Source organism: Pipra filicauda, unplaced genomic scaffold (genome assembly GCF_003945595.2).
Source record: "Pipra filicauda isolate LSUMZ 115617 unplaced genomic scaffold, ASM394559v2 scaffold101_size5749837_pilon, whole genome shotgun sequence".
Taxonomy (NCBI): Eukaryota; Metazoa; Chordata; class Aves; order Passeriformes; family Pipridae; genus Pipra; species Pipra filicauda.
The window spans coordinates 1,124,371-1,151,668 of record NW_024103452.1 but is presented as its reverse complement, the minus strand read 5'-3'; the positions used below and the strand labels follow the sequence as shown (position 1 = coordinate 1,151,668).

The window sequence follows — 27,298 nt, the reverse complement described above, 5'->3', positions numbered from 1 at the left end:
TATGCCCTATAAATACAGTATTATATCTGTTAAACCACCAAAAGCAGAGGGGGGGAAAGCTCTGTTAAAGTGACATTAAGGTTGAGACACAAACCAGAGAAAGCAAGAACAGTCTAAATGAAGACGAGTGCTCTGTAACTCACTCTACTGCAGTAGTCTAAATAGTGAGCGATCTTATGTATCAATACCATATGTGGTGCTGCAAAATAGAGCAGGTTAGGAGATGGTGTTTTAACCTTCACTTCAAGTTTGTCTTGTTTTTAGAAGTTTAAGAGAGAACCTTCATATTATTTCCGTTAACTAACTCCAGGCTATGTTATTCTTCTAAACCACAGCTCTCTGTTGGGCTTTGTATGGCTCTTCCTTGCTGCACAGGCTCTCTCCTCCAGAGTACAATGCATGGGAATGCAACATAATAACTCCCATTCTACCTCCTTTGTAGATCACAGATGTACATTATCAGATCTAGTGTGCCTCTAAGTCCAAACCATATCTTCTTTTCATTCTTTTGAAGTGGTATTCCATAAGAGGCTCATGGTAGAAGACAGCTTCTGCTTACACTACCACCATCCTTTGCTTTTCTTAAGAAAATCTTCTGTTGTTCATCTGTTGCTCGTTAAGGGATCAACAGTCTCTGTCAATGAATAAATGAGGATTTCTGTGTGGAATTCATTAGCTGTTGTGGGGAAGGTGGTAACAACTCTAATAGAAGCAGCTTAGGTAGGAAAATTTGATGCAACTAACAGAAATGTTGCCTTCAGAGACCTAGATCTAAGTAACATGGGCTTCTAAATGCATGAAAACTTCAAAAGTGTGAATCTTCATATAAAACACTAAATATACAAATTCATCAAGAAAACACTCTTTCTCACAGTGAAATCTACAGCAAGATCCCTTTTGAGTTTAGTGTCCATAGAAAAGGGGATTCACATGTGCAAAATGTCAGCTAAACTCAGACTTTTTTGGAAGTGGCAGCTCTTTCATCTTCAGAAAAGTAGCTAGACAGCACTTATGTATTAGTTCTCCAGCTCAAACACTTTTGGGTCAGACTTGGGCTGATTTGGGAAGTGTTACTCTGCACTTGTTGGGAACATTCTTCCAAATGCTTGCTCTTCTGTCTGTGCTGTTGTTCTGACTTGACATGTAAACACCTACTTGTGCCCATCTGAAATTGTGATCACATAAAACACGCAGGTGGGAAAGAGGTTTATCCTCTGTAGTGTTCAGAGCCAAAGAAAAACATTTTTCATTCCAGTTGACTTACTCACACCACTTTAATATTGACCAATTTGAAGTCCTGAAGTTATGGTCAGCACTGTACCAGCATATACTGATGTGCAATCAAGACCTAAAAAGAGTGTTTACAAGGCAGAAGATTTGTCATGTAGAAAGACTCTCACTACCTTGGCTGTCTTTGGACTAAACACCCACATGCAGATTTTTTATGTCTAAAATTTTCTTTCCAGAAAGTCTACTTGTGTCCACCCCCCCCCCCCCCCCCCCCCCGCCTTCCCCCCTGTTCTACTATACTTTGGGAAGTCAGAAACTCAGCTGTTTGAGAATGGTTTTAAAGATTATTTTTTCTCTTTTTTTTTTTTTTTTTTTCCAGTGGACAATTAGCCCATTTTCCCCCCGCACTTTATTTTTCCCTCCCCTTAAAAGGTTTGCTCTCTAACAGCAGTGCATGTGGCTCCTGCAGCCTATGCAACAACCAGAGGAAAAGTTAGAACCACGGAAATATTTTTAGTTCCCTAACTATGAGCTTATAACAGAAATAAATATCATATAGAAAGATAATCTTCAGGTGTACAGTTTTTCTGCTTACTTACAATTTACAGCATTTTTCTGTCTGTCTTCATTCTGTTTGTCTGCATGCTTGTTAATAATAAAGTTGGTTTGTACCACTTGGCTTCAGCAGTCCTTGAAACTCGCCAGAGTTGTAAAGCTTTAAACAGTTACACAGGTCTTTAATTGTAAATTAGTTTTGACAGGACTGCTAAGACAAAGGCCTGGTCCATCCCGTCCTGATGCTAGCTGACAACCCCTTACTGCTCCTGGAGCAAGGAAACATGTGGAAGGAATTGTTCTTTTACATTTCACAGCTTGTCATTTCCTCTGCAGGGCAACCTCTGACCTCCCCGAAAGATCCTGACACCCATAAGGGAAGTATTCCCACTGTTGTAGAGGAAGTGGAAAAACAGTTTAATGCAGCAAAAGGAGGAGAAGTGTGTGTGTCAGAAGAAGCTTGGAGGAAAAGAGAAGAGCTTAAAATGCTTCCAGCAGGTTAGGACTTTTATTGCATTAATTTACTGAAAGTTTGCAAATAGATCTGCTTGGCATGTGTGTAAATACCCCCATTTGCCTTCCCCCTAGCCCTGTGATATCATGTCATCATTAATTCACTGGGCAAAGGAAGAGATGGAAGAGTTTAAATCAATTGTGAGGGATCAAAAGCAGCTTAGGCAAAAAGGTACAGAAATGGTGGGCTCCCCTGTCTAAAAAGTGTTGGTAGGCCAAATGTGTTAGTAATTACAAGGTGTGTGTGCAGTGCACTGACAACATTAGATTACGACTGGTGTTTCCGTGACATTTTTACATCCTTCCATTTTATTTGGTCATTTATATCCATGGATCACAACATGTTGCTGTTAGATGCTTGGGAAGTACTTTTTCTTCCTGCAGCACTTTAATAGCAATATCCTTTGTTAATTGTGCAAAGCTAAATTGCGTAAAAGTGCCTGTCTGTATTTGTATCAGGTAACATTTGCTACTTGAATGTGGGGTTTCTTTTGAAGGCAAAGCCTTGGAAGTTGCTACTGCGGAGTTTTTTCTTGGTTTTGTTCATTTGTTTATTTGTTTTCATTGGGTTTTTTTTGGTGGATTTATTTGGTTTGTTTGTTTGTTTGTTTTTAAATCCCAGGTAAAAAGTATTTGTCTGAGAACCGAGTAATATAACCCCTAGGTCCTGTCCTAAACTCAGATACCACCATGATGGCCAGAAGCAGACTTAATACAGGGCAGGGATGTTGGTACCAAAGTACCAAGAATATAGACAACCACTCCCACTTTATGACCTGGGTAGTGTATTGTGCTCTCAGTCCTACAATAGAAAAACGGCAGTGCAGGCACAGAAAGTGCCGATGTCCACGCTCCCTTTTGTTCTCACACCCATGCATGTCCCCCAGGTGCCAGCCAGCCCTCTTGGTCACAGCACAGATGTTTAGGATGAATAGGCAGATCGAGTAGCTGAGAGAGTGGTGAGGGCATCAGGAGCTGACCTGAGATCCACACTCATCACTGCTCATCACTCTCTCAACCATCATGAACAATGTAAGGGTCAGCTTTCATTTTAGGAAAGGGCAATTCTCACTCCCTTGGCCAGTGTCTAGAGATGAAAGCGCAAGTGAAAATAAATTATTCTTGTCTTTTGAAGAGAGAGAGCGACTCTCCTTCTATAACAGGAAGCTATAATGGTTGGACACTGAACTGAGAAATATTAGGTAAGAGATAGCTACCTCTTATCTGTGTAAACAGCAGCTTGTAGTTGTCTTCAAGTCTGTGGGATCCCAGAGATGATGTTGTAGAATTTTGGATGCATGTCATTTTGAAGCCAATTGATGTGCCACTTTCCTTTTAGAGTAGCCCATGAAACATCACTAAATAATTATTTCTTTGGAGTTCTCCTTCTCTATTGACTGCTGAAGAAGGCTAGGACTATGCATCTGCTATTATAGGTGCGTTTGCTGAATATCTCATGTTAAGTGGGCACAAATAGAGGTAGGAGCTAGTATGGCATTGCTAAGTTAGGATTCATAAATGCTGAATATTGATGTTGACTATCACAGATATGTAAGAAGTAGAATACAGAGCTGGTGTCAGTTTTTGTTAAGTAATGTTGCTGACAAAAGGTTAAGCACATTACAGAAAAAAGTAATAAAAACTTCCAGTGTTTCAAGGGTTCTCATTCATGTCCTAGTAAGACCAACACTTAACACGTATTTCTAGATGTTGGTCCTTCTAAGAATATAATCACAGCCCTAACTTAGAATTTTTTTTTCAAATTCTACTTTAGTAGAATCTACTTTGAAATGTATTTAGTTCATTTGCCCAACTTTAGTTGTGCAAAGCAGCTTAGAATACTCACAATATTTAAAACATAAGTAACCTGCAAGAACAAAAGTTTTAAAATAATGTTTAATGGTGTTTGACATTTACCTTTGGGTGCTTTTAATTTTTTTTCAAACTTGTTTTCCTTGCAACATTTGGATGTTTCCACCTTTAGAGTGTGTCTCAGAACCTAATTATTAACTGTGCAGGTGGACAGCTATTCCTTGTCCCCTCTTCCCCCTACCCCCATCACCAATGTTTATCTAGATCTAAAACTACCATATTGAATTTTTATTCAAATTACTTCTGTGGAGTTTGGTAGAGATCCAATGCCAAACACAGCATTTTAGAACCCATATTTTGAATTTAAGAGGGTCTCTTACAAATATCCTGAAACAAGGCAGTTGCAGAAGTGGACTGATTTTGAAAGTGTGCAAGTTTCGAGCTGGCCTCCTGCCAAGTCCCCGAAACTTGACCACAAGGACCTGCTTCCCAGAGAGGGAAGAGGAAAAAAAAATGCTATAGCCAAAGCTATAGCAAAAATATATATTTATTTTACATATGAGACAGATACATACAATGAGAATACTATACACCACAACTCCAGAAATCCCAAACAGCTCCCCAAAAAGGGAAGAGGGGGAGGGAGAAGGGAAAAGGACAAAAAGGGACAAAGACCAAACGAGTCAACCAGCCAACTGAAGGTAAATTAGCAAAATCTCACCACTTCCCTTTGAACAAGCAGGATGGCCAGACATGGCCCAGCGCTCTCCCCTCACGCGTGGCAGTCACTGCAGGCCTCGGCTCCAGATAAGCCAGACCGAGACAGGGACCCACCGTTCTCGAACCTCGCCGGAAAGGAAGAGCGTGAGGTCCCTCCTGCTGGCTTTATTTATACCTCAAGTTACGTGAAGGAATAGCACGGAATACTTCCGTGATCACTTTCCTAGTTCCTTCCTGGTTACAAGCTGGTCTCTAGGAAGGCCTAGAGTGAAACCATCACAGAAAGGTACTGAATTATCACAACTTTTGTCAACGGAAGGTTGGATTCAAAAGGCATTATTTTGTATCGTCAGAGGATCTGACTCAGTATATCCTAAGAGATAATACTATAATTGATGGAGGATTTAAAAAAAAAACAAATTCTGGTACTTGATAAATCTGTTGCCTGTTAATTTAATGACAAACTTGTTTCAAAAGGCACATCACTAAAGCACAGATTTTCTGTGATGGAACACTGTCAGTAATGTAACCACTAAACTTATTATCTTCACTCAGAACTAGGATGGAAAAAAACCTTTCATTTGAAATCCCCAGATAATTTCTGCCGAATGACATGTAAACTAGGATTTATACTGTACCTGATATTTAATTTGGTGCTTCAACAGTGCCTGCATTTTTGTCCTCACCAGTGCTCATCCCAGCAGCTGCTCCCTGGCCCTTCTCTCATATGAAGTCTAATTTCTTTTTTCAAAGCCTCCATTTGTGCATGTACCACAAGTAAACCCTCTGGAAACACATGAAATATTTCTCATAAAATTGTTAGTCAGCTAGTATTCTTCTCATTTTGGGGGCTTGACAACACTTCTGTGATTCCTTCAACCCTCTGATTTATCACCTTCCTAGGGCATACCCAGGACAAAGTTTTAGCTCCTGATTTTCAGATCTTCTAGCTCAGAAGGATTCTTTTGCTCAATGTCTGTCTTCTACAATAAACTTTCTATTGAAAACAGATGTTAAATATTGTTCATATTCAAGATCTCTAATTCAACACCCTTTCTGCATCTGTGGAAAAACGTTGGGAAGTTAATTGTGTCCTTTTGTGACATCCAAAGGCATTTCTGTCTGGACAAAGCTTCCAAATAACATCTAAGCAAAGATGGCATCAGGCTAACCAAGAGGCTTAGTACTTTAGCAGATAGTACTCAGAACTTTATTCAAAACTTATTAAGATGTCACCTCCAGATCAAAATACCAAACACAGACACAGCTCCATTCTAATTTTATCATTACATTTGGAGAGAAGGCTTTACATTAATGTAAAGCGTTAAAATGTACTTATATAAGTGACCAATAGTTTTGTTGAGAGTGTTATATTTATGCTTATAGCCACTTCTGAAACAATTTCATGCAAAACAATGAATCTTCATTGTAATACTTCTCATTATAGTGCAATGAGGTTCTTTCCTTCTGAGATGCTGCATGCTTCTACCTAACAGCCATATGCAGATGCAAAAATAGTTACCTAAACCAAAACACTTGAATTGTTCTCACTGGTAATACTTCATGGGTGCCACTTTAAAGGGAACAAAGTGATGTTTTAAAATGAAGATTGCTTACCCCTCATTTTTATTACAGATGGAGTCTCAGAGGCAGAGCCTCAGACGGTTGAACCTTCTCTTTGTCTGCTTGTCTTTTCTTTCCCTGAGCAGGACTGCATAAAGGATTGGGTTGATTCTTTCAAGTGGGATCGAATCCAGTTCCCACTTACAGTTGTGTCATCCACACAAAACAAACTCTTCTATTTTCCAACTCTTACCATGCTATTTTATTTCTCACAGGCTGGGCTATTACTAGGGAGGAAGCCCAGATAGGTTCTTCATATTATTTTCTGTCCCTGCAGTAACTTAACCAAACTGGTGATTTCTTTGTCTGCTGCCCCGCTCCTGGATCACACAACTCTAAAACCCTTTCCCACTGATTTAAAGAGAGGTTGCATGCATCAGGAGTGGCTTCCCTTCTCTACTTTGCCTCCATATAAGTCAGAAGTAGTTTCCATCAAATTACTGTAGTGTCCTAGCTGTGCTATTTCTTTTTGTCCATATTTAAAAAAAAAAAAATCTTTTAGACTCTCCCCTCCCCTTCTCTCCCCCCACCTCCCAATATATAAAAATTTCACAGTATCAGCCCTATATACAGCCTCTGAAAGTTTTACATCATAGAGAATCTGTTTCCTACCCCTCTTTAATGCTCATTCAGAAAGGATGTGTTTACATTAACATTTAGGTATTTAGGGCACTTTTGAAGTGAATGCCTTGCCCCAGTTGTCAGTCTCTTGTTTGCTGCAGAGAGATCTCAGAGGACAAGCACTGGCCACCTTTAGGGTGAAGCTGATCAACCATATGTGCTTTAGGTGTGTGTATCAGAGCCATCAGTTCCTAGGACCAAACTAAAACTAGCCTGACATGAAGTCTGCAACACACAGCAGGGTCCCCACTGTTAAGGGGTGTCCTCCGAACTGTTGATTTCATTCTACAGGTTGCGCCTGTACTTGTTGCGCCACAGTACTTGTTACAGAAGACATAGCCAAAGATGATAACTTCCAGACTGAATGCAGAGGATAAAAAAAGGTGTTTTTTTTATTCTACAAGGGTTAAGAAGGAGTAAGACACCCTATAATTTTAAAGGTCATGCTACTATGCTCAGCTATTGCCCAGAGAAGGCTGATGCTGAGAAAGGTAACAGTAGCACCAACATTTTTCTATTCCAACATCATCTTATTCTGTTTTAAAAACCAGGCCCCGCTGAACTCAGGGACTTAATGCAGTTAACCCTTTCTTTGTATCCCATATTAGGTATGATCTGTGTGACATCTAAACTATTTGATTGGGACTTAATATCACCCAGAAATGACTTCTCTCATTATTGTCAAGGTCTGGAAATAAATTTCATCTCACCATGCTTTTACAAATCCATGCCCATTCCACAGTGGTGACAAAAAATGCCACCCGTTTTTTCCTATTTCTCTTATAAAAATGAAAGACATTTAAACTATTCTGCTGGACTTACCTGATACAGATATAGAACTTTGGATTAAGAATTTTATTGTTGTTTTCAGGCCCTGGTGCAATCATATTTTCCTGCTCTTGTGCATATGTTTCTTGACTTCCAAAGAAACCTATTAACAGAGGTCTACACCTGCCACTGTACCTTTATCATAGCTATGATACCTGTCTTTGATCATTCTTTCTTGGTGTTATTTTCTCCTCTTCAAATTGTTAATTTTTATCATGAATGGTATTATGTTTCCCCGTTAGGGAACAAAATGTATTTTGAGTCAATTTACTAAAATAGTCACTGCTAAGTGTTATATCTGGACAAAGTTGACACCTTTGACATTTTCTAAAATGGCAAAAATAACTGTATTTAAGGTATGATTTATGAGTATTGTATGTCAGGAATTTCTATGCTATTACAGTTTCTGATGCAGTAGTCTCAACTTTTTCAATGAACAAATTGCTGATTAACCAGCTAGTTAATGCTTTATTAGTTTTCTGTGGTCAATTATAAAAAGTTATAAAAAAGTAAAATGCAATTTAATAATAAAGAACTGTGTGATTCTTGTTTCTCTCTCAGAACTGCTTTCTTTTGTGTATGTGGAAGAAACAATTTCTACATGGCTCAGTTTTATGACACATTTCCCCCTCCCAACTAAGAGCAATCCTATGATTAAAAAGTAGACTGGAGTCTTTAAATGTCCTTCTGATTGCTGGCCTCTATTAAAAACTTCTTAAAATAATAGATAGGTTTAATTCCTCAAACCAAAGAAAAATTATATCATCTTAAGCATTTTCCATATTTATTATATTGATGAGACTTGGCTACAGAGAAAAAAAAAAAAGAAGCAAAATCTCTTGTATTGCAAGTTTTAAATGTACCAGGCTAAGGTTTACTTAATTAGAACCTCCAGGCAATAAAGGAGCCCTTTTTTAAATTCTGTGAATCTTAATATGCTAAATAATGCAAAGCTTCAACTCTTCAAGCATGAGACACACATCTGGCAGCTTAATATTTAAATTACAGAAAAAAACCCACTTCAGTAGTAATTTTCATGAAGAAAAGAATGGGAAATGTATTACAACTAAATTTAATTTCTTTTTAGATTTTTCATCCTAATTGCAAACATTTCCCATCTTCTCTTTTATTTATTTATTTTCATACAGATTTTTTCTGTACTTTTTATTGATCTTTAATTTGAGCAGCTTCTTACTGTTACAGACATTGAAGAATTACATTGTGTTTTTACTTAGCAAAAATTGTTCAGAAAAATCTATGAGGAATTAAAATAATGAGCTCACTGGTATAGAAAGAAAAGAGCATTGAGAGCCTTACAAATAAAATATAAAAAGAGCATGTCATGATTAAGTAACAGACTTGCGTTTCTTCTCCCACCCATTTCTTAAATGTAGAATATTATTGTTTTCTTTATTCTTTTTAGTGTCCCATTTTTTTGGCCAAAATAATTACTGCTTTATTCATTTGACTCCAAAAACATTGTTAAAGTATTCATTATTTCATCAGGGCTGTTTGGAAACCCAGTTCTGTGTGCCAAAGGAAAAAAAAATATTGAACAAAGAAAACCACAGTAACCATCTTTACAAAGGTATATTTATATTTTAATATGTGTTTATGGGTTCATACATGTATCACATATATGGAATATGTAGAGACAATTTGAACTGATTATACGGCATGTGTGCATACATGTGACATTTCCAGCAGTTGTATTTTATGCTGTTTCAGTGATTTCAGTAGACCTCCTCTTTCACCCCAGATGGTGCAAATACCTGCAAATATCTTGTTTACTACGAATGTTCGACATATACAACATACACCTACACGTATGTATACATATATGTAGAAACTAAGAAAGATATCCATATGTGACATTGTATATGTGTATATTGTACATGCCTATATCAACAATTGTAACACCTAAGAGCTGATCCTGCCTGTACTGTGATTTTAGATACACTTGATTGTCTTTTACTGAGTGGGATTGGAAATAACTTAAAAAAAAAAGAAGGAAATAATAACACAGTATATTTTTGGATTAGCCTCCATATGCAATACATTAAAAAGTGTCTAATACAGACCTTTATTTCTGCCACACCACTACTTCCTGAAATGTGGAATTACATTTTTGTTCATTCTACAGGTCACTACTTTTCAGGAGCTTAATGAACACACGACTTGTGTTTTCTAAGCAATGTTTATTCAAATGCTTTTTATGCCTCTGTCTTGTTCTTGATCCACAACCATGTCCATACAAGAAAATTAACTTCTTTCTCTCTTCTGAAGAACACTTTCTGGGGTGTTTAAAATACCCTTCCATGTCATTCTTCTTGTGTCTATTATTTCTTTATTTCTACTTTTTCCCCTGTTTTGTATCTATACAATTTTTATTTCCAGGAACACAGTATCCGAAGTCTTCTCTGCATTTATCATACTAACATTTCTGGAAGGTAGTAGAGAAATAACCACCTATTTATAACTAGGATGGAGAAAGAAAAATGATCTGCATGAAGTCAGACAGAATCTTGTTGGGAGGAGGACCAAAACCCAGCTCCTTCCTTTCCAGAGCTTTATCTTATGCACCAATACAAAAAATAATTTATGTTTTGTGGTTTGCTTTTTTTTTCTTTTCTTGCAGAGGATTACCAAGATTGCCATGGCAGTGCAGATGAGCACTGTGACTTGTTTTGGCCAAAGGAAGTCCAAGGAGGACATCACGAGGTACAGATCTTGATACGGACATCATTGTCTCCCTTAATGCGTGCAGAGAAGCCATTGGATCTTCTACCTGTTGCTGTTGTTGTGTTTCTTTAATCTACCCCTGTGAAATTTTTTATGGCCACAAAAAGGCTTCACACGGCCAGGTGTATTGCTGTCTCCTGCATGTGTCTATAGGGAGCTAATCTCTCCAGCAAAGAAACTTCAAAGGAGTAGTAGGGAAAGACCATCCTAATGGTAATCAAATACCAGCAGCTTAATCAAGTCTGTGCTGCAGGATGGTATTATTTCAGTACTGTTTAAACAAGAGATGCATCTATAACCTTCAAGCTCTCATGTACTTGAGCAGAAGATCCCTACCATTAGATACTTTTAGTATAATATTTGTAGTATCTTGGTCAAGGACATAATTAATTTGTGAACAAATATTGTGTCATCAGTACAAGTTTCCATAAAATCGTATCTGCATCATGACAACACTTTCTGGGTGAAATGCTACTGAAACTTTCAGATTTACTGTAAATCCTGATGACTAAGACACAAAGAAAACTCTGTATTCCTGAGAATTGCTTCTACCTGCATTATATTATTAAATTAGGTATTTTCCAATGAGGGTTGCAATTTTTCTCTATAAGTGTTGCTCCACTTCCGTCCTTAAATCAGCATGGTTGCAGAGAACTATAACTGCAAACCTGAATATTCAAATTAATCATTCTGGTAATTTGTCTTACCCTGCTCTAGATATACTCTGAAATATTTTTAATGCTTTTAATTGTCCATAGAAGAAAATCATCACAGTACTCAGAGTACTCACAAACTTGTGTACTACGTGTTTATACCTGTACATGTACTGTGGCACAAACACTCAGTGGCTGGGAATTATTATTGTAACTTTCGTAGTGTGATGATCTACTTCTCTGAGTAAAAATAGATTGACCAACTGGAAGTTCCCTCCATTTTAAATGGATAAATTATTAAGTGATTTATTTTTTCAGGAAGTTAAGGATAACTTGGAGAAAACAGAGTTATATATAAACATAACTGCAGACCGATGTGTGCATGCACGTGTGTGTGTGGCCTTATATCTATAGGAAGGATGATTTGAGGACTTTTGGAATCGATGTAGTGGGCAAAGTAACCCAACCCATGGGAGTGGCAGAGTGAAATTCATTTCCTACAATTGCATAAAAAACATGATGTCTTTGAACAAAGTGCCACATTCTCATAGGAACTTCAGTTGTGGGTGTCTCTCGAAGCCAAATTAAAGTGACCTGGTTTCAGCGAGGTGTGTAAACCCATGGGGAATTCAGCACTGTCTAGTCCCTCTGGACTCAGTGAAATGGCTGACTAGCTTACAGTTATTGATATGTTTGTATAGATTTCTGAACTGAGCCTCTTATGAGAATGCTTCTGCACAAAAGAAATGTATGTGAAATATCCTTTCAAAGGTTGTAAGAGCCCCTCCTTTTTAATGGCATGAATGAACCCTAATGTTTGGAGAGAACCTGTTTAGCATGTTCAAGATCTAGGCATTTGGCCTGATTTATATCATTTGGATCTATTTGTATCTCTGGATACCATCCTGTAAAATATTTTTATGTAACAGTCATATTTAGGAAACAATGACAAACTAATGTAAAGAGCAGACTTAAGGAAGAAGACAGAAAATTCTGTAGTGTTTTATTCTCCTTAGCAGTCCCTTTTCTTCTTGTAAACATATTTTTAAAATTTTTTTTAATAACAAAAACAAACAAAAAGATCTTTAAGTCTGACCTCAACTTTTTGCCCCCAAATTCATCTATGCTAAGAAGTTGCAAATAGTCTCTCACGGGCATTAACACTTAGTTTTTGTTGTAACGAGTGTACACACTATTGAATGGATTCAAGATATTGAATGGTAGCAATAAAGGAGAGGATGCTCACAGTCAGTGACTTCTGAGAGAAATAAAATATATTCTCTGATATAATCCCATCCTCATGCAGATGACTGAATTTCTGTTTTTGTACGTTAGTCAAGATCAAACACAGTCAGAGAAATTACTTTTAATACTCTTCAATGCCTTTGGGATTTATGTCTTAAATAATGTCTTTATATCTACTTTGCACAGGGATAGTTTCATGGAGGCAGTGTCAGCAAGCAAGGTAGCCTGCACACGCTACCTGCTCTGAAACCTTGACTTCTTCTGGGAAATTAAGTTGGGCAGTTTTGTGTCTGGGTAAAATCTGTGTCTGCCTGGTCTTAGTATTTGAAAACAGGTTTAAGCACTTTTAGTCTGCCTTAACTCTTCATGTTTACATAGAACCTCTTTCTGACAATATATTCCACTGCTTGTGGCAGCTTTTCCAATGACCACTGAGAATAAGTTGATTATATCATATTTACTGATAAGAGTATGTAGGTATATGCATTTTGTAGGTATGAATATGAACTTCTGTCTCTTATATCTGTGAAATCCAAAATGTGGATGAGGTCAATGTAATCCAAGCTTCAGAATACAAATTTACCTTTGAGAGCAAAATGGTTTACAGAGTTTAAAAAGAAAAAAAAACTTTGTTGTTTTCATGATTAGCAAAGTGTAAAGTGTGTGACTACATCTTATGTCAGTGCTTTGCTCCCTGGGAACTCTGAGTTTTTTTGGGATCTACAGAGTAAACTTCATGTTACTACAGAGTAAACTTCATAAATCTGAAAGTCAAATAGGAACTTAAATCATCTAGGTTATCTTCTAGTATTGACTAGAGAATTTCAACCACTTGCTCCGTAAAGTTGGCATCAAGGGATGTAGAATCAAAATTTTTCTTTGAGGTTACCTCTAAATAGTATACTTTCCATCTCCCTGTCTAACGGAAGACCAAAAAGGGAGTTCTGTTACTAGTTTGAACATAACATATTTTAATTTCCACCCCTTTGTTTTCTCTGGGCTTGTTCACTAAATGTTAGCAAACCCTTTACAGAGCTTGGTATTGCGCCTGGGAAGGTATTAGTAGATAGTATCATTGAAATCTCCTGCAGATGTCTGTCTGATAAGTTAGGACCTCTTTGTGTCTCTTGGTGGAAATGATGTTTGTCTCTCTGTCCAGGGGTGATAACACCAAGCGTCCAGGGCATCTGATGGTCACTTCACAGAAGCAGTGCCAGCAATCAGACCCTGTGCATGCAAAAATGTTGTTCCAGAGATGAGCAGAGATCAGGATTCTCTCCTTTGTAGCTCAATGAGTAGTTTAAATGAGAATAAACTGGTATGAGCACTGAAAGATATAGTACTGTCCCTCTCCTGCTTTGTGCGGGCACCAGTGAAGGGTGGCCTGGATCAGAATGGGTCCAGCTGAGAGCTAACCCAGTTAAATAAAAGAAAAAGAATTAAGGCAAACAGCATTAATTCCATTCCCAGATTAGTTCCCTCTGTGTGGCTTACTATGGGGATATCTTAATTTTTGTGCTGACAGTGTGTGGTATACAACACAGGAAAAAGCAAGCAGGTAGAGGGAGACTGGATGACTGCTGGTGTCAGCATGAGCTTACACCTCCTTGAGAGGGTTTGTCAAACCACAGCCTTATAGGAACATAAATCCATTCAGGGAACAATACTCTGTGTGCAGCTCTGGGTCCTACCAGTTAAGAAGGTTGTGAAGGTCCTTGAAGGTGTCCTGAGGACAGCAACAAAGCTGGTGACAGGGCTGGAAGGCCTGTCCTGGGAGGAACGGCTGTGCTAATTGCCTTACTATTCCAACTTGTTTTTTCTTTTCATTTAAAGGTCAACTGGAATAACCCACCTGACCAACATCATGAGGAAAGATCAGGTCCTGAGAGCAATGGAAGCCAAGAAGAAGAGAAAACATCTGTAGAGAGCAATTTTTACTTGGAAGAGTTAGAGCAGTATACTTTTTCTGTGGGGTAAGTGATCTCAGTATCAAATAGTTTTACAACCCAAGAGTATATCTTGCTATTCCTGTATTCAAAAGGTACCTACATTTAAATGAATGTTATTAGACTGCAAAAAAACCCAAAACACATGGATTTTTTTTAACTCCTTAACTTATGGTTGACCTTGATAAAAGAAATTGGAAGCACTTTTTGTCTGAGAATGCAATTTTGACATTGCTGCATTGCTTTGAGAAACCGTGTGAGGGGAATAAATACAAAATGATTTCTAGCATAATATTTTCAACATTTTAAGAGTAATATGCAATCTTTCTTGGATGTTACTTTGACTATTAGTTTTCTCTTTTATAAAATATGGAAAGTGTCTTAAAATGAAAAGATAAAGTGAAACTAAAAAGACTTCTTTAAAACAAAGTTTTTTCAGTTATTTATATTTCCTGGAATTTCATATTCTAGATAATTACAAAAGCTAGACAGTTATTTGTAATTAGTAGAAAACAATGAAGATCATTTCACTAAATGAAATGATCTCATAGACTTTCACATAACTCCATATTGTGCTTTGAATATTCAAAACCCAACCCTCAAAACATTTCTGGCACCTATGGTCTGCAAATCAGCCCCTAGGATTTCAAATACAGCAGTCAGTAAACTAACATCACAATAGAGTGGGCATCTGTGAAAATTTAGTTTTAAATTACTTCCCTATCAAAACGTGAGGCAGGTTTATCTCATGGGCAAGCCAAGCAGCCCTCAATATCACTTGTCCTGTTGTTCCCTGCTCTCATTTGCCACACTCATTTGGTGCCTTAAAAGTTGGCAGAAAGTTTGGTAAAGACCTTACAGACACAAAGTGCATTTTCTCTATAGAAATCTGAACTCAACTCTAGAGGTGGTTAGCCCTGAGTATTGGAGGTGACAGCAATCAGCTGGAAAAATAACATACACTCATACAATTAGGCTGTCATAATTCTGCTGAATTGATTATGGTTATTTTTGACAACTGAGGACTCCCCCATCCTTGCCATAATAGAAGAATAGATTTTAGGGTAGCATTGCTCATCCAAATATCCTTGCCAGCTCCCAGTGCTTCATTTTACCTACCTTAATTTTCAAATTAAATTAACCAAATTATCATCAATTATCTATCTCAAGGTGCTCGCTTTCAGTACCAGGGAACTTCACTTTCTCTCTTTCTAACATTTAATTGTAACATTTAATTGTATATGCCCTATTCCTGGAAGTGTTCAAGGCCAGGTTGGATGGGGCCGTGGACAACCTGGTCTGGTGGAAGGTGTCCTTGCTCATGACCGAGGGTTTGGAAGTAGATGGCTTTTAAAATCCCTCCTAACCCCAACCATACTGTGATTCTGTGTACATTTGAAGTTAGCAGCATTGATATTTTATTCTTTTCAAAGTTGTTCAGCTTGAAAGTGTTGAGAAAGGGCCCCAAGTCTCTACTTCCTTCAGCACTGGAGCACTCCTGGAGCACGTGCTGGTTTCTAGTAGCTGTCCCTGCAGCAGCCTGGCCCCAGACCTTGAAGTCCGTGTCCTTTGTGACTGCACAAGGTATCCAGAGGAGCAGAGGGAACAGGTGTTTGTCTAAGTTGGTGTGCACCTCACCGTCTGATGTGGAGACTAAGAAAAAATGGCTGTCCTTTCTTCCATTTTCTTTTCTATTTCTTTTCTTTGTCCTTTGTTAAGAAGCCCATTTCTCCTTGGACCCCTGTGCCTGCAGGGACACTGACTTTGCTCGGGTTCCTGGGGAGGCATAGGTATGTCTGAGCACAGTAAGTTACAGGGCATGAACCGTATATTCCTGTTACAAAACAAAGACTACAAGCAATGCATCAGGGTGACTGGGCTGCCTCTCCTACCTTAGGCTAGTATTTTGTTATTTCACTGTGCCATTATATTTACTGTATCCATCATCCTGTTTGAAATAAGGACAAGTTCTTGCTTTATTTACTTATGTATTATGTTAAAGTCCCATAAGTTTAGAACAAAGCAGAACTTAGAGGGAATTTCTTCACTTTCTACTTCACTTGTGGTCATCATCTTTATCAGAAAGAAAAAAAATAGCAAAAAAATTACTCCTCTCTTGGTCAAATAATATAGATATTACATATAGTATGTGTCCCTAAAATATATTTTTCAAACTTAGAGTTAATTCAGTTTCCCTGAGTGATTTAAGGAGAATCTGATACCTTATGAGTTGTTAGTTCCATTTGTTACTGTACCAGCATGATGTTTCAATTGTTACTCACTGCTGTCTGTCTCCTCCTTTCCTTCCCTCCTACTTTCTCCATCAAAGGGCATCAACTCCTCTTTGTCTGTTTCCAGACCTTCCTTTCTTCTATGATTGCTACCTTTTAAAAAATGCAATGGAAGATAATTAGCTACTACAAAAATTTTTAATAGCACTGTAGATCTGGGGGCAGCTTAGATCTCCATAAACTTCAGAGTTTTAGATGCTTCAAGATGCAATCTGAGCAATTTCCTTGATCTTTTATTGCAGCTGGTAAATCATTTATTGGGCTAGGTTATTTTACAAAATCCTCTTTAAAAACAAAATCCCATAAAATGTATTTATCATAAAATACTGCACAACCAACAGTCTTTAAAGTTGTACATACTCTGTATTAATTAAAAACTAGTGTTGTACTGTGACAAGTTAAAAGTATCCACTCTATCTCAGTCTCTCTCTTTCCCCCCATTCTCTCCCTGCCTCTCTCTGTAATTTTTTTCTCTCTTTCCTTTCTCTCATATTCTCTTTTCTTGTGGGGCTTGCCAAAGGGGAGACTGGCGAGTACGAGCAAGATATTCTTTTGTGATCACAAATATTTTTCTGATAATTGGGGTGCTTTTTTGTTTCTGTTGCTATAGCATGCTTGTCCTTTTTCATTCTTATTAATTTTACAGTGGTGTCTCACATCCGTAGGCCATAGTCAAACCTCCTTACAGTGGGCATTATACACATATGTAATAAAAAGGGCTTTTTGGCTGCAGAAGCCCACAGCCTTCAGGTTGCGTCTCGCAACCTACAAGAGTGACTTTCCCACTGTGCCCCCATACAACCTTGTTAAAAGCATCAGGCTTTTGCTTAGGTCTGGTGAGCTGGAGATGAGGGGGTTGGGTCCAAAAGACTCAGGGAGATCCATGCTGTTTAGGTGGTCAGGGGCAGTCACAGCCTGGTAGATGCTAAATGCTCACCGAGTGCTTTGCAGACCTTCCTGGAGAGCTGGCTTCAGGACCTTGCCTCGCAACCCAGCATCACTGAACCTCTCTTCTCTGATTTTTGTGTTCCTGGAACTAACAGTTTGTGTAATCTGCAGCAGAATATGAATGTTTTTAGTGGCTATTGTCTAAATAAGACAGGTGAGATCTGTAACCTTGAGAGAGAAGGAGGAATATTTGAAGGAATTTTGACCCTTGCAGCTCAAAACCTACTGTCAGAAGCTCTCTAGTTCTGTTCTTCTGTTCCCTGAAACAAGCAAAATTTGAGGAAAAAATGTTCTTCAAGGCTATTTGTCACTATAAAGCCAGATTTCCTGAAGATGCATAAAAATACAGATCTGAGAAATAATTTCGACACTTCAGCACTTTAACAGTGCTTTTTATGCATAGTTTTAGAGGAGAGGGGAAAAAATCCCAGATCTCAAAAACCTTTCTCTATCTTAATACAAAAAAACATAAAGACATAAACACTTTCTGTGACTTCAGGAATCTTCAGGTTTGAGTTTATATATAAATAATGAACTAGCAGGTTCAGTCGTCAAATACTTATCATCAAACACAGCTCTTAAGGGTTAATATTTCACACTATTATAAAAGTCACGATCATCCTTTGTCTCTGTGCAATTAGCTTTTTAACAACGTGCCTGTAGCTCATACCTAGGCTAAATGCTGCTTTGAAATATTTTCTCCTGAACTCCAAATGTGTTAAGCTGACTCTGGCCAGCTTCTATAAAACTAGTTTATGGTAGGGCACTGCCTTTTTTGAGGGAATACCCAGTGCCCCACGCAGCATTGCTGTGTGTTACCTGTAGTAGCTCAGTTGCAGAGGTAGCAAGCAGAGGGTGAAGACGAAATAGGCTCTTGTCGGCATACGGCAGCCTGGGTAGGGTGGACAAGGCTGAAGACCTCTTTACAACCCTGCCTCTACGCCTATAGACTCTATGATGTTTACCTGCTGATTTTTTTTTTTCTCCAAATTGAGGAGGACACTGAGGGGCAGGAAGCATTAAATGTAAAGTGCACAATATAGTAAAATTGTTTTCTATATAGAGACAATAAACTTTCCCTTTATAATACACATGTGATTTGACATTGAAATAAATGCAGATGCTTCTTTGCTTGGTGTATTCCCTGTTGTGCTTTCTAAAACACCTTCACATATGGTTTGCCTCATTCCTGTGAAACGGCTTGTTGTTTATGTCATACAAATAGAACAGATTGAATTTACACCGAGTTAGGAGGGTGATGGATCCTACGTTAGAGGAAAAACCTTGTCTGAATGTTTAAAATTTGTTCAAAATTAGTGTTGCCTATTTGAAAAATTTCCCTGGATTATCCCTTGAGCTCTTCTAAAGATTTCATTAAAATAATAAAAAAAAAATCTGTGGCTGCCTATAAATGCAACCTTTTATTCAAATACGTAACATTTACCCAAAATCAAAGGTCAAATTTTACCAGTTTTTTACAGCTGTCCTAGCAGGAACTGTTTCATTCACTATATATAAAATACTGCCATTAAGAGCAGACATTCAATTTCTTTGTGAAAAGGAGAATAACCCTTTATTACTTGCTTTAAAAAGTGCTAATAATTTAAAAATTTCTCAGTAACTTCTGATAGTCCACCTAAACCATTTCGTTGTTTCTAATTCCATTTTGAAGCAAAATTAGAGGTAGGCCAAGCTTTAACTCTTAGGAGAAATCAGGAGTCCCACTGTTTTCTTTGAATACTTTTAAATCATTAACACAGCATCCCTAAAACATACATCCCTACATACAACCCTAAGCTTTGGTTGTATGAGCACAGAGTACTACCAGGATTAATCCTGATTCTGGAATGTTTGTGGGTACTTTTTGTTTTTTGCAGGCAAGTCTCAGCAGGACACAAGTAATTATTTTTTTTTTATACTTATTCAGGTGTCAGATGGTGTTTATATTGTACGTGTCCTCACATCTTTGAAGACTGAATTTTTACAGCAGATCAGCACATATTTCTGTGCAGTTTTTGCTTTAGTCTTAGTTTCATGGAAGATTTTTCCGTTGTAGTAAAAGTTTACTTTTTGGAAAATTATTCTATAGACAAATCATTAAATATGGCTATGGTATCATTCCTACCTCCTCTGATTTTTCTGAAACTGTCTGTTTCTTCTTTTGTTGTATAGTATAATTCATAAATGAAAAAATTTCAATGAACTGCATAGATTTAGAGATTGTATTTCTTTGCTGTCTCGTGTAATGGAAGAATTATTTCCCTGTTCTGGTACATTGTAGTAAAATTTTGCTACTGAAAGTTGAATTAGAAATAAAGTGTTTGGAAACAAATTTGAAATCAACAAAAAGGATTATTTCAAAATTTATCTAAACTGCTGGGAAAAAAAATAGGAAACTTTTAAGAACTGAAAATACATGCAAGATGAAACTTTTCTGAGAACTGTTTTCTTCAGTAGTCTTTTGCAAAGTCCTCCAGTATGTATACACACTCTTAATTTTGCTGGGATTTGATATTATTGTGGTGATGGGGAATATGTACTATTGCCTGTGGACTTCAGTGCAATTACGCTTGATGATAATTTTATTTATATGTTCAGCATGATGGAAAGAGTTGGCAGCCAATGCCTTTCCTCCTGCAGGTTTCAGACCTGCAGAACTCCACCAGCTGAGAGCTGGCCCCAAGCAATGGAGAAAAGAAATTGGTGATACAAATCACTGAGCTGAGAGAGTGAGTTGAGAGCCATCAGTGAATGGTCAGTCACAGTTACTAGGGAGATGTTTGTCTGTTTGGTTGGGATTTTTCTTTTTCTTCTTTTCTGCTGGCTTTAATGTTCTTGAGCAGAAAGGATTAGTGAGCTTAGTCATTGAGCAACTTCCCTACAAACCTGAAGTTTTCCTAGAGATATTGTCAAGGGAATTGTGTGGTTGCCATCTGATTATAAGTAAAGGAGCTGAAAGAGCAGGGAAAATGCTCCCCAATGCTAGGAGCAACTCACAGTTTGAGCTAGCCCTCTCCAGGATTTTATGTTTATAATTCCTTTCCAAAATGCTTCTTCTGCTCTCCTTCTCCATCTTAGAGAATTCCTATTTGATAAAAGTGAAAGAATATGGTTCAAATTTGGCAATAGTCAGGGGAAAGATCGGTATGTTGACAGACTATGACACCATGAAGGTCTTTGACAGAAATCATTAGTTTCTCTTAAATACTGGGAATGTTGACTCTCCAGTTACCGGGCAGTGTGGGCTCACAAAGTTGTTGGAGCCTTTGCCACAAGCGCAGTCAAAATGTCTTCAAGACAGCACTGCTAGCATTTCTGTCTCACAGGCATTTCATGCTGTTCATTTTGGGTTCCCGCACCCTACGAAAGCACTTTTTGACCTAGCTGAATTGCTCTTTGGTTTGTTCAGACTCATAGGAGAGTAGAAGACTTGTGAAGCTGACTGAGAAGTGTTGAGTACAGAAACATGGTTGTTTGTCATTTAATAAACATTTCGTTTTCATGAGCTAGAAAAGATGACATTACTGATGACTAGTGGAGAAAAGCAAAGCTATAAGTGTGCCATACGCGATCATCTCTAATGAATAGAATGAATAAAAATAATAAGTGCATTACATAGCTGACTGTCACATCTTCAGGGCACTACAGTAAATAAGTGGGAGTTATACATGTGCATTAGTAGCAAAATGGGTACCACACTTTGGATCTTATTGAGTACAGTGTGGAGAGAAAAATATGATAGATTGCTGCTTTTTATCTGTCACTGCTGTGGCACAGAAGCATAGACCATATGTATGTAAAATGACTTTGTTATTTCAGTAAATTCTCTAACTCTTTCTGTTGTAGCCTGTAGCAAAATGAATAAGTAGTTGAAGATCCTGGTGGGATAGTTCTGATTCTATCAGAATAAAATACCTCTACAGAGGCATAATTATTAATAAATATACAGTGATGTGTGACAAAACATCCAGAGAAGTTAGCAGGGTCTCTGCTCTTACAGGTTTCCAGTACAAACTGAGATGCTTTGCAAAGGGGAGAACAAGTTGTGATAGCTAAGCTGAAAAGAGCGGGATAGTTTAGGCAAATGTGGGCCTTGTTAACTATGATTCTTGTTTCTTGTCTCAGAGGTGATGATAAAAGTGTGGATGACTCTCAGAATGCTCCTCCTCAATCACTTAATGGAACCAATATTTCATCCTTTCTATCTTATCCTTCTTTATATAGAACACAGTATCTCTCTTGGGCAAAACTGAATTCGAGTACGGTGGAGATGAGAAAGGTGAATAGGAAAGAGCAGAGAGGACCTGCCGTTTGCCTGGCCTTGGATCTGAAAACTCAAACTAGTCTGCCAAGTTTGAGAGTCTGATTACAAAATTCTGAATAAAATGTAGTGTGTCTGCCCTTTGATTTAAGAGCAAGTCCAGCAGATGAGGAATTTACAGTTGTCATGCTTGATTGTTATGAAGGTGTGAATCACTGTCTTGAGCTTATTTTTAAAACAGACAGGGTAGCTCTCTGGGGTACTTTGTCTTCATAAGATTTTCAAGCTGATACCTAGATCTATCCTAGATTTTGGTTCAGGTCTCTGCTGAGGGATAATGACTGAAAATATGCTAGGCGTTTTGTTTTATGGCATTAACAGTGGTGCAACTCCTGGTTCAGCTATTCTTTCTTGCAACTATACTGAATGCTGTGTCTTTCTCACAAAGTGCAGAGGTGCTCTCTCTGCCTGTTAATTCTCCAGTCTAAACAATTGCAGGGGAAGAGAGCTAGGGAAGGAAAAAAAATTCCCATTGCTTCATCAGTCCCATTACTCACAAATAGAGGGCAAAGTATTTTACAGAGCTTTTAACTAACTACTGATGTAATTTGTTCTGCATTGTTTGCCCATTAATCCAAAAATTACTTTTCCCTTTGAAGCTTGCTTTATGTAGAGGAAACAATGCCACCCTTAACCATCATGTGTATCATTTTATGCAGAGTAACTGTTTGTATTTGCCTTGCATTTCAGTTAAATGCAGTACAGGGGCCTTTGAGCATCTTTGGTTGCTTAGTAAGTTATAATATTTCAAAGTTGAAATAATTTCCATTTCAAAAAACATGATCCTCATCCTCTAAAAGACACTTGGATGTATGTTCCTGCCACAAGTATTCAATTTAGCCTTAGATGTGGCAGGAGTTTTGAGGAAAGAAAATATTCTTTTGTCTCTGAGAATATGCCTTTCTCGCTCGGGCTTAAAATACGTACGTCAGATATAGAGTTTGACCTGCAAAATGTCAGAGGGTGAAAGATACATATTTAGTCTGGTTCATCACGCATTTCACTATGCCATGTGCTGCATTTGGAGAAATATTTCTGTGTCTCTACATGTGTTATATACATAAGCACACAAAACCACTTTCCAGTTTTCCTTGAGATAGTTGTAAGAACCAGCACTTCCACTGTGGTAGTATCTCTCTTATGCCTCAGTTTTCGGGAAAGATACGATAAATTCAAGGTTTAAAATCCATGATGCCTATATTTTTTTATTTTTTTTTAAGATCAACACTGAATACTGAATTTTAAATTTGAGGTCCCAAAAGAAGGTCAATAACTGGTCCTGGAAACCAAGTGGTCTTCTAGAGGCTTTAAATGGAAATATGTTTCCTTGGTATTTTTAATCAGTCCCTAATAAACAAGCAGATATTAAGACCATAGCAGTACTGTTCAAACAGTGGCCCAAGGAATGACTCCACCCAGCATCTCAGTGCCTTACAGCAATTCCTTTTGATTGCTTATACCCAAAAGCTTAATGCCAGCTGTGTTGCAGCCACAGAGATGTGACTGTAGTGTACTGCCACCGATCTGTGGAGTCATGGGAGATAAAAAGCCTACTCTAGCTCATTTGTAAATTGGCTATTATTTTTAGTTAGTTCCCCAGGTGAATGCATCCATGCTATTCTAATCAGCCTGAATTAATTCTAGGAGACAGTTTTCAAAGCGGCGCATAGCAGGCTGGTGTCCCAACGGTAGATTCTCTCCTGTGTATTAGTGTGGAAATGTGGTACATTAAAAGCTCTGTTTATTAGACTATCCTGTTTCTCTAAAGCACTCAGTCCATTGAACCTACTGTGCTAGTTATTTTCCTAAAGATTTCCAGACCTGTATTTTCTAATAAAAATTAACAGTGGGAGAAAAGATGGGTGGATGGGAAATTCAGTGAAATCTGACTTGGACAATGTAAGAAATTCTTAACTATGAAATCAAGTGGCAACAGAAGTAATATTTTAAGCCGGGCCCATACAAAACTGCAGCCATGTGGAATCTTCCCATTTGCCTTCACTGGGCTTTGGATCAGGCCCTGAAGGTACCAACCATATTTCGAGGGTTTATGATCATTGCTAACTTTGGAAACACTGCCAGGCTTCAAGAATAGGGACTGCATTCCACATGCAGCAGGAGTAGCCTTTTCTCTACTTTGAGTAATGCTACAGGAACGATAAAATATTCTTGCTACTGGGAACGCCAAGCTCTGTGGGACTTAGAAGGGACCTGACATTTATACAGTTCATCACTACTGTAGATCAAGCAACGCTACTTTTAGCAAAGAATGCATATTCATTCTTTTTTTTTAACCTTTGCTTCAGTGCATTCATGACAAGATTGTATGGGTATGTAGCTGTGTTTTAACAGTTTTTTAATTTCAGTTGTTGCTTGAAGCACTACGCTGGAAATTAGACACTTTTAGTAGTTCAATTATTGTTGATTTATTCATCCCTCTTGTAGATACAGTGAATGTAGTTACTATAGTAAGGTTATCTAGTTCTGAATGCCAAATGCCAAGTTTCAGAGCTTACATCTTGGCATCTGTAAGACTTATTGGCTTGGAATTTGTCATGCCAGCAGTACTGCCTTGTAGCATTTATTTCACAGATTTTCATTAAGTGGAGGAAGACAAGAAAGAACAGTGCTACTAGTGACATCATGCATCAAACTGTTTACTAACATTACAGGGAAATCAGTTCAAAATACATAACTCTGGGCTTCATTTTCCATTTTCCTAGACTTCATTGGAAGAATGACAACAATACACTAAGTATAAGAGATATAAAAATGCTAATTGGGAAAAATGTTCCATTTAATATTACTCTTTTTGAAAAAATTAGGAAGTGTAGAATAGCAAAATAAAGTACAAATACTATTTAATGTTTGAACTTTCATTAACTTTATTATAATTTCTCTTTTGGGGCAATGAGTCAGCAGAAACTTACTTAAGTTCCACCAGTTTTGGCATCTGCTCTGAGTATTTTGCTAAAGACAGCAAATGCTGCAGTAACACAAAGGGGCAGATCCTCAGCTGAGGTAAGCACTAAAGTGCCATTTCCAGTGAAGTGATAACAATTTACTCTGACTGAAGCATAAACTTTCATGCTAACCTACTGTAATGCTTTCCATCACACTGTAGACTGTCTGCATGTGAAATATAATGCACCTAATGGCATTTAAATTAGCTATCATTGGAGGCATCTGTCATACTATAATCTTTCCCAGTCGTTTTTAAGTTCCTCTGCCACTTAGTCCCCCTCTGCTTTTCAGCAGCGTCTCTTCTGGTGATGTCTTGCCTTGCCACTACTTCCACTTGTAGCTTTAACCTCTGCCTTTTATTAGAGATAACTCCTCAGGACATCTGTGAAGTTTTTCCTCTAATCCCTTCCTCCCTAAAAAGGCAGCTACAAATCATTAACATCTAGCTCTGCTTGGAGTCTGCTGAGACTAACATGATGTTGAACAAACACGTAGCCCCATACATGGCTTCCAGCTTACGTTTCTGTCTAATCCTCCACTATGCAGTTTCAGTGCTACATTACAATCTGAAACATGAATTGGCAATGTTACTAGTTCATCCAGCACCTCAGATGCTTATAGAATAACAAAACAAGGAATGCCAACCTTGCATTCACCATCCAGCAACCACAGAACTTCAGCTGAAGTTCAGCATCATTGCACAAAGCCAATCCTAATGGTTTAGGCAAAAACTGTAGCAGGTGTATGAGTATAGCTGATAAACTCAATGGGATGATTCATAAACAGCTGATAAATAACACTATGTGCTGTAGTTATTATTCTGTTCCAGTGGCTGTTGTCAACTAAAGGTTCTGCCTTTGTTTGGGATTAAAATGAAAAATCATAGATCTTTTTCTTAATTCATACCTCAAAGCTTCTGTCCAAAATAACCAAGTAAAAAATTTAAACTAGAAAAAGAAGGAGTGTAAACTTTTTTTCCACGATGGTTATTTCTTCTTAAATAAGTATGTAGAGTATGTATTCCATACTCTAAATGGAGAGTCTGCGCTGAAGTTTTCTTTATGTAATATTCACCAAAATTTTAAGAGTTAGACTTTAGAAAAATGACACGATTTTCACTGACACTGCTTTGTTCTCTGGACTGAAAAAATCCAGTGATTTTTTTTAAGGAACACCAAACCTAAAAGATATTTTCATTTCTCATTGTCTTTGAATCCCTGATGCACTGATTTAATAACTGTCTCTCTTTTACCTGGCTCATTTGTGTATGTGCAATATTTCTGGTTTCATTGCTGTCCCATTTCCCTCATTAATGGGTCACAGTTTTTCTCAGGCAGTTGGAAAACACATGCTGTTGCAGGATATTTTCTAATCCATGTTTGCCACTAACTGAATTATATATGGGTGGCATAGCACATATTCAGTCTTTCATCCTTATCTGTTGCTTCATCATTGCTTTCAATCTTCAGCGAAAAATATGACTAACATGTTGTGTGGTATAAATAGACACTGCAGTTTGAGATCATTTATGCATGGTTTGAATTTTGATGAAATTTTATACTGCCCTCTGGGCTAAACACTTAACCTAAGTGATTGTCCCAATAATTTTGTTGAATCAAACCTTTTCAGATGGAAGTTTTACCTTTCATTATCTTCTAAATTGTTTACTATAAAGCTTTCCAGGAGTGTTAGGAAGAAAAGAAAAAAAAAAGGACACAGTTACTCTTTATCAGTGATTCTATGAATCATTATCTTGTCATTATAAATGACTGGAAATAGAAATATAAAATAGTTCAACTCACAAGACTATGTTTTTAGGTGATTCCAGGTCATCCTCAATATGTGTTTTCTTTTACACCCGGAAGATTGAGGGTTATACAAAATATGAAACTATAAATGTAGATTGATATATTTACAAGTATTTGTGTATAAATATATTTACTTTTGGTACAATCTGCCAATTTATGTGATTCTTTATTTTAATTTCTTTAATTACTAATTAACATGTTTGATTTCTAATTGCCTCAGTTGTGTGATCTTCCCATACTTATTTATTTATTTGTTATTAAAATGATTCAGCAGTATTTCTGTTATTTTTATAAATTATCCTCCTGGTCTATATTTGGGATAATTTTTATTTCAATTACAAACATTCTCTCCATGTAGCTTTATTGGTTTGGATGTTTAAAAGCCTGGAATTTATTATTATGAGCTGAAAGCAATCATCAAACACTGACACTTTAAGTATTACAATAATGCAAAAAATTGTCATTGACTCAGTTAAGA

General features: G+C 37.5%; 1 protein-coding gene across 5 annotated transcripts in view; it reads left to right on the top strand.

The window, feature by feature from the left end:
* Window positions 1–27,298, top strand: part of LOC114000632 — a 163,922-nt gene that overhangs the window by 62,749 nt on the left and 73,875 nt on the right. For all 5 annotated transcript variants that reach the window (XR_005565674.1, XM_039386882.1, XM_039386940.1 and 2 more), the window contains exons 12-14: window positions 2,122–2,283; window positions 10,541–10,623; window positions 14,376–14,515. Coding sequence is in view for 4 of the 5 variants with exons in the window: in XM_039386882.1 (XP_039242816.1) it covers window positions 2,122–2,283; window positions 10,541–10,623; window positions 14,376–14,515 (385 nt within the window). In the remaining variant the exon portion in view is untranslated. The remainder of the gene's footprint in view (window positions 1–2,121; window positions 2,284–10,540; window positions 10,624–14,375; window positions 14,516–27,298) is intronic.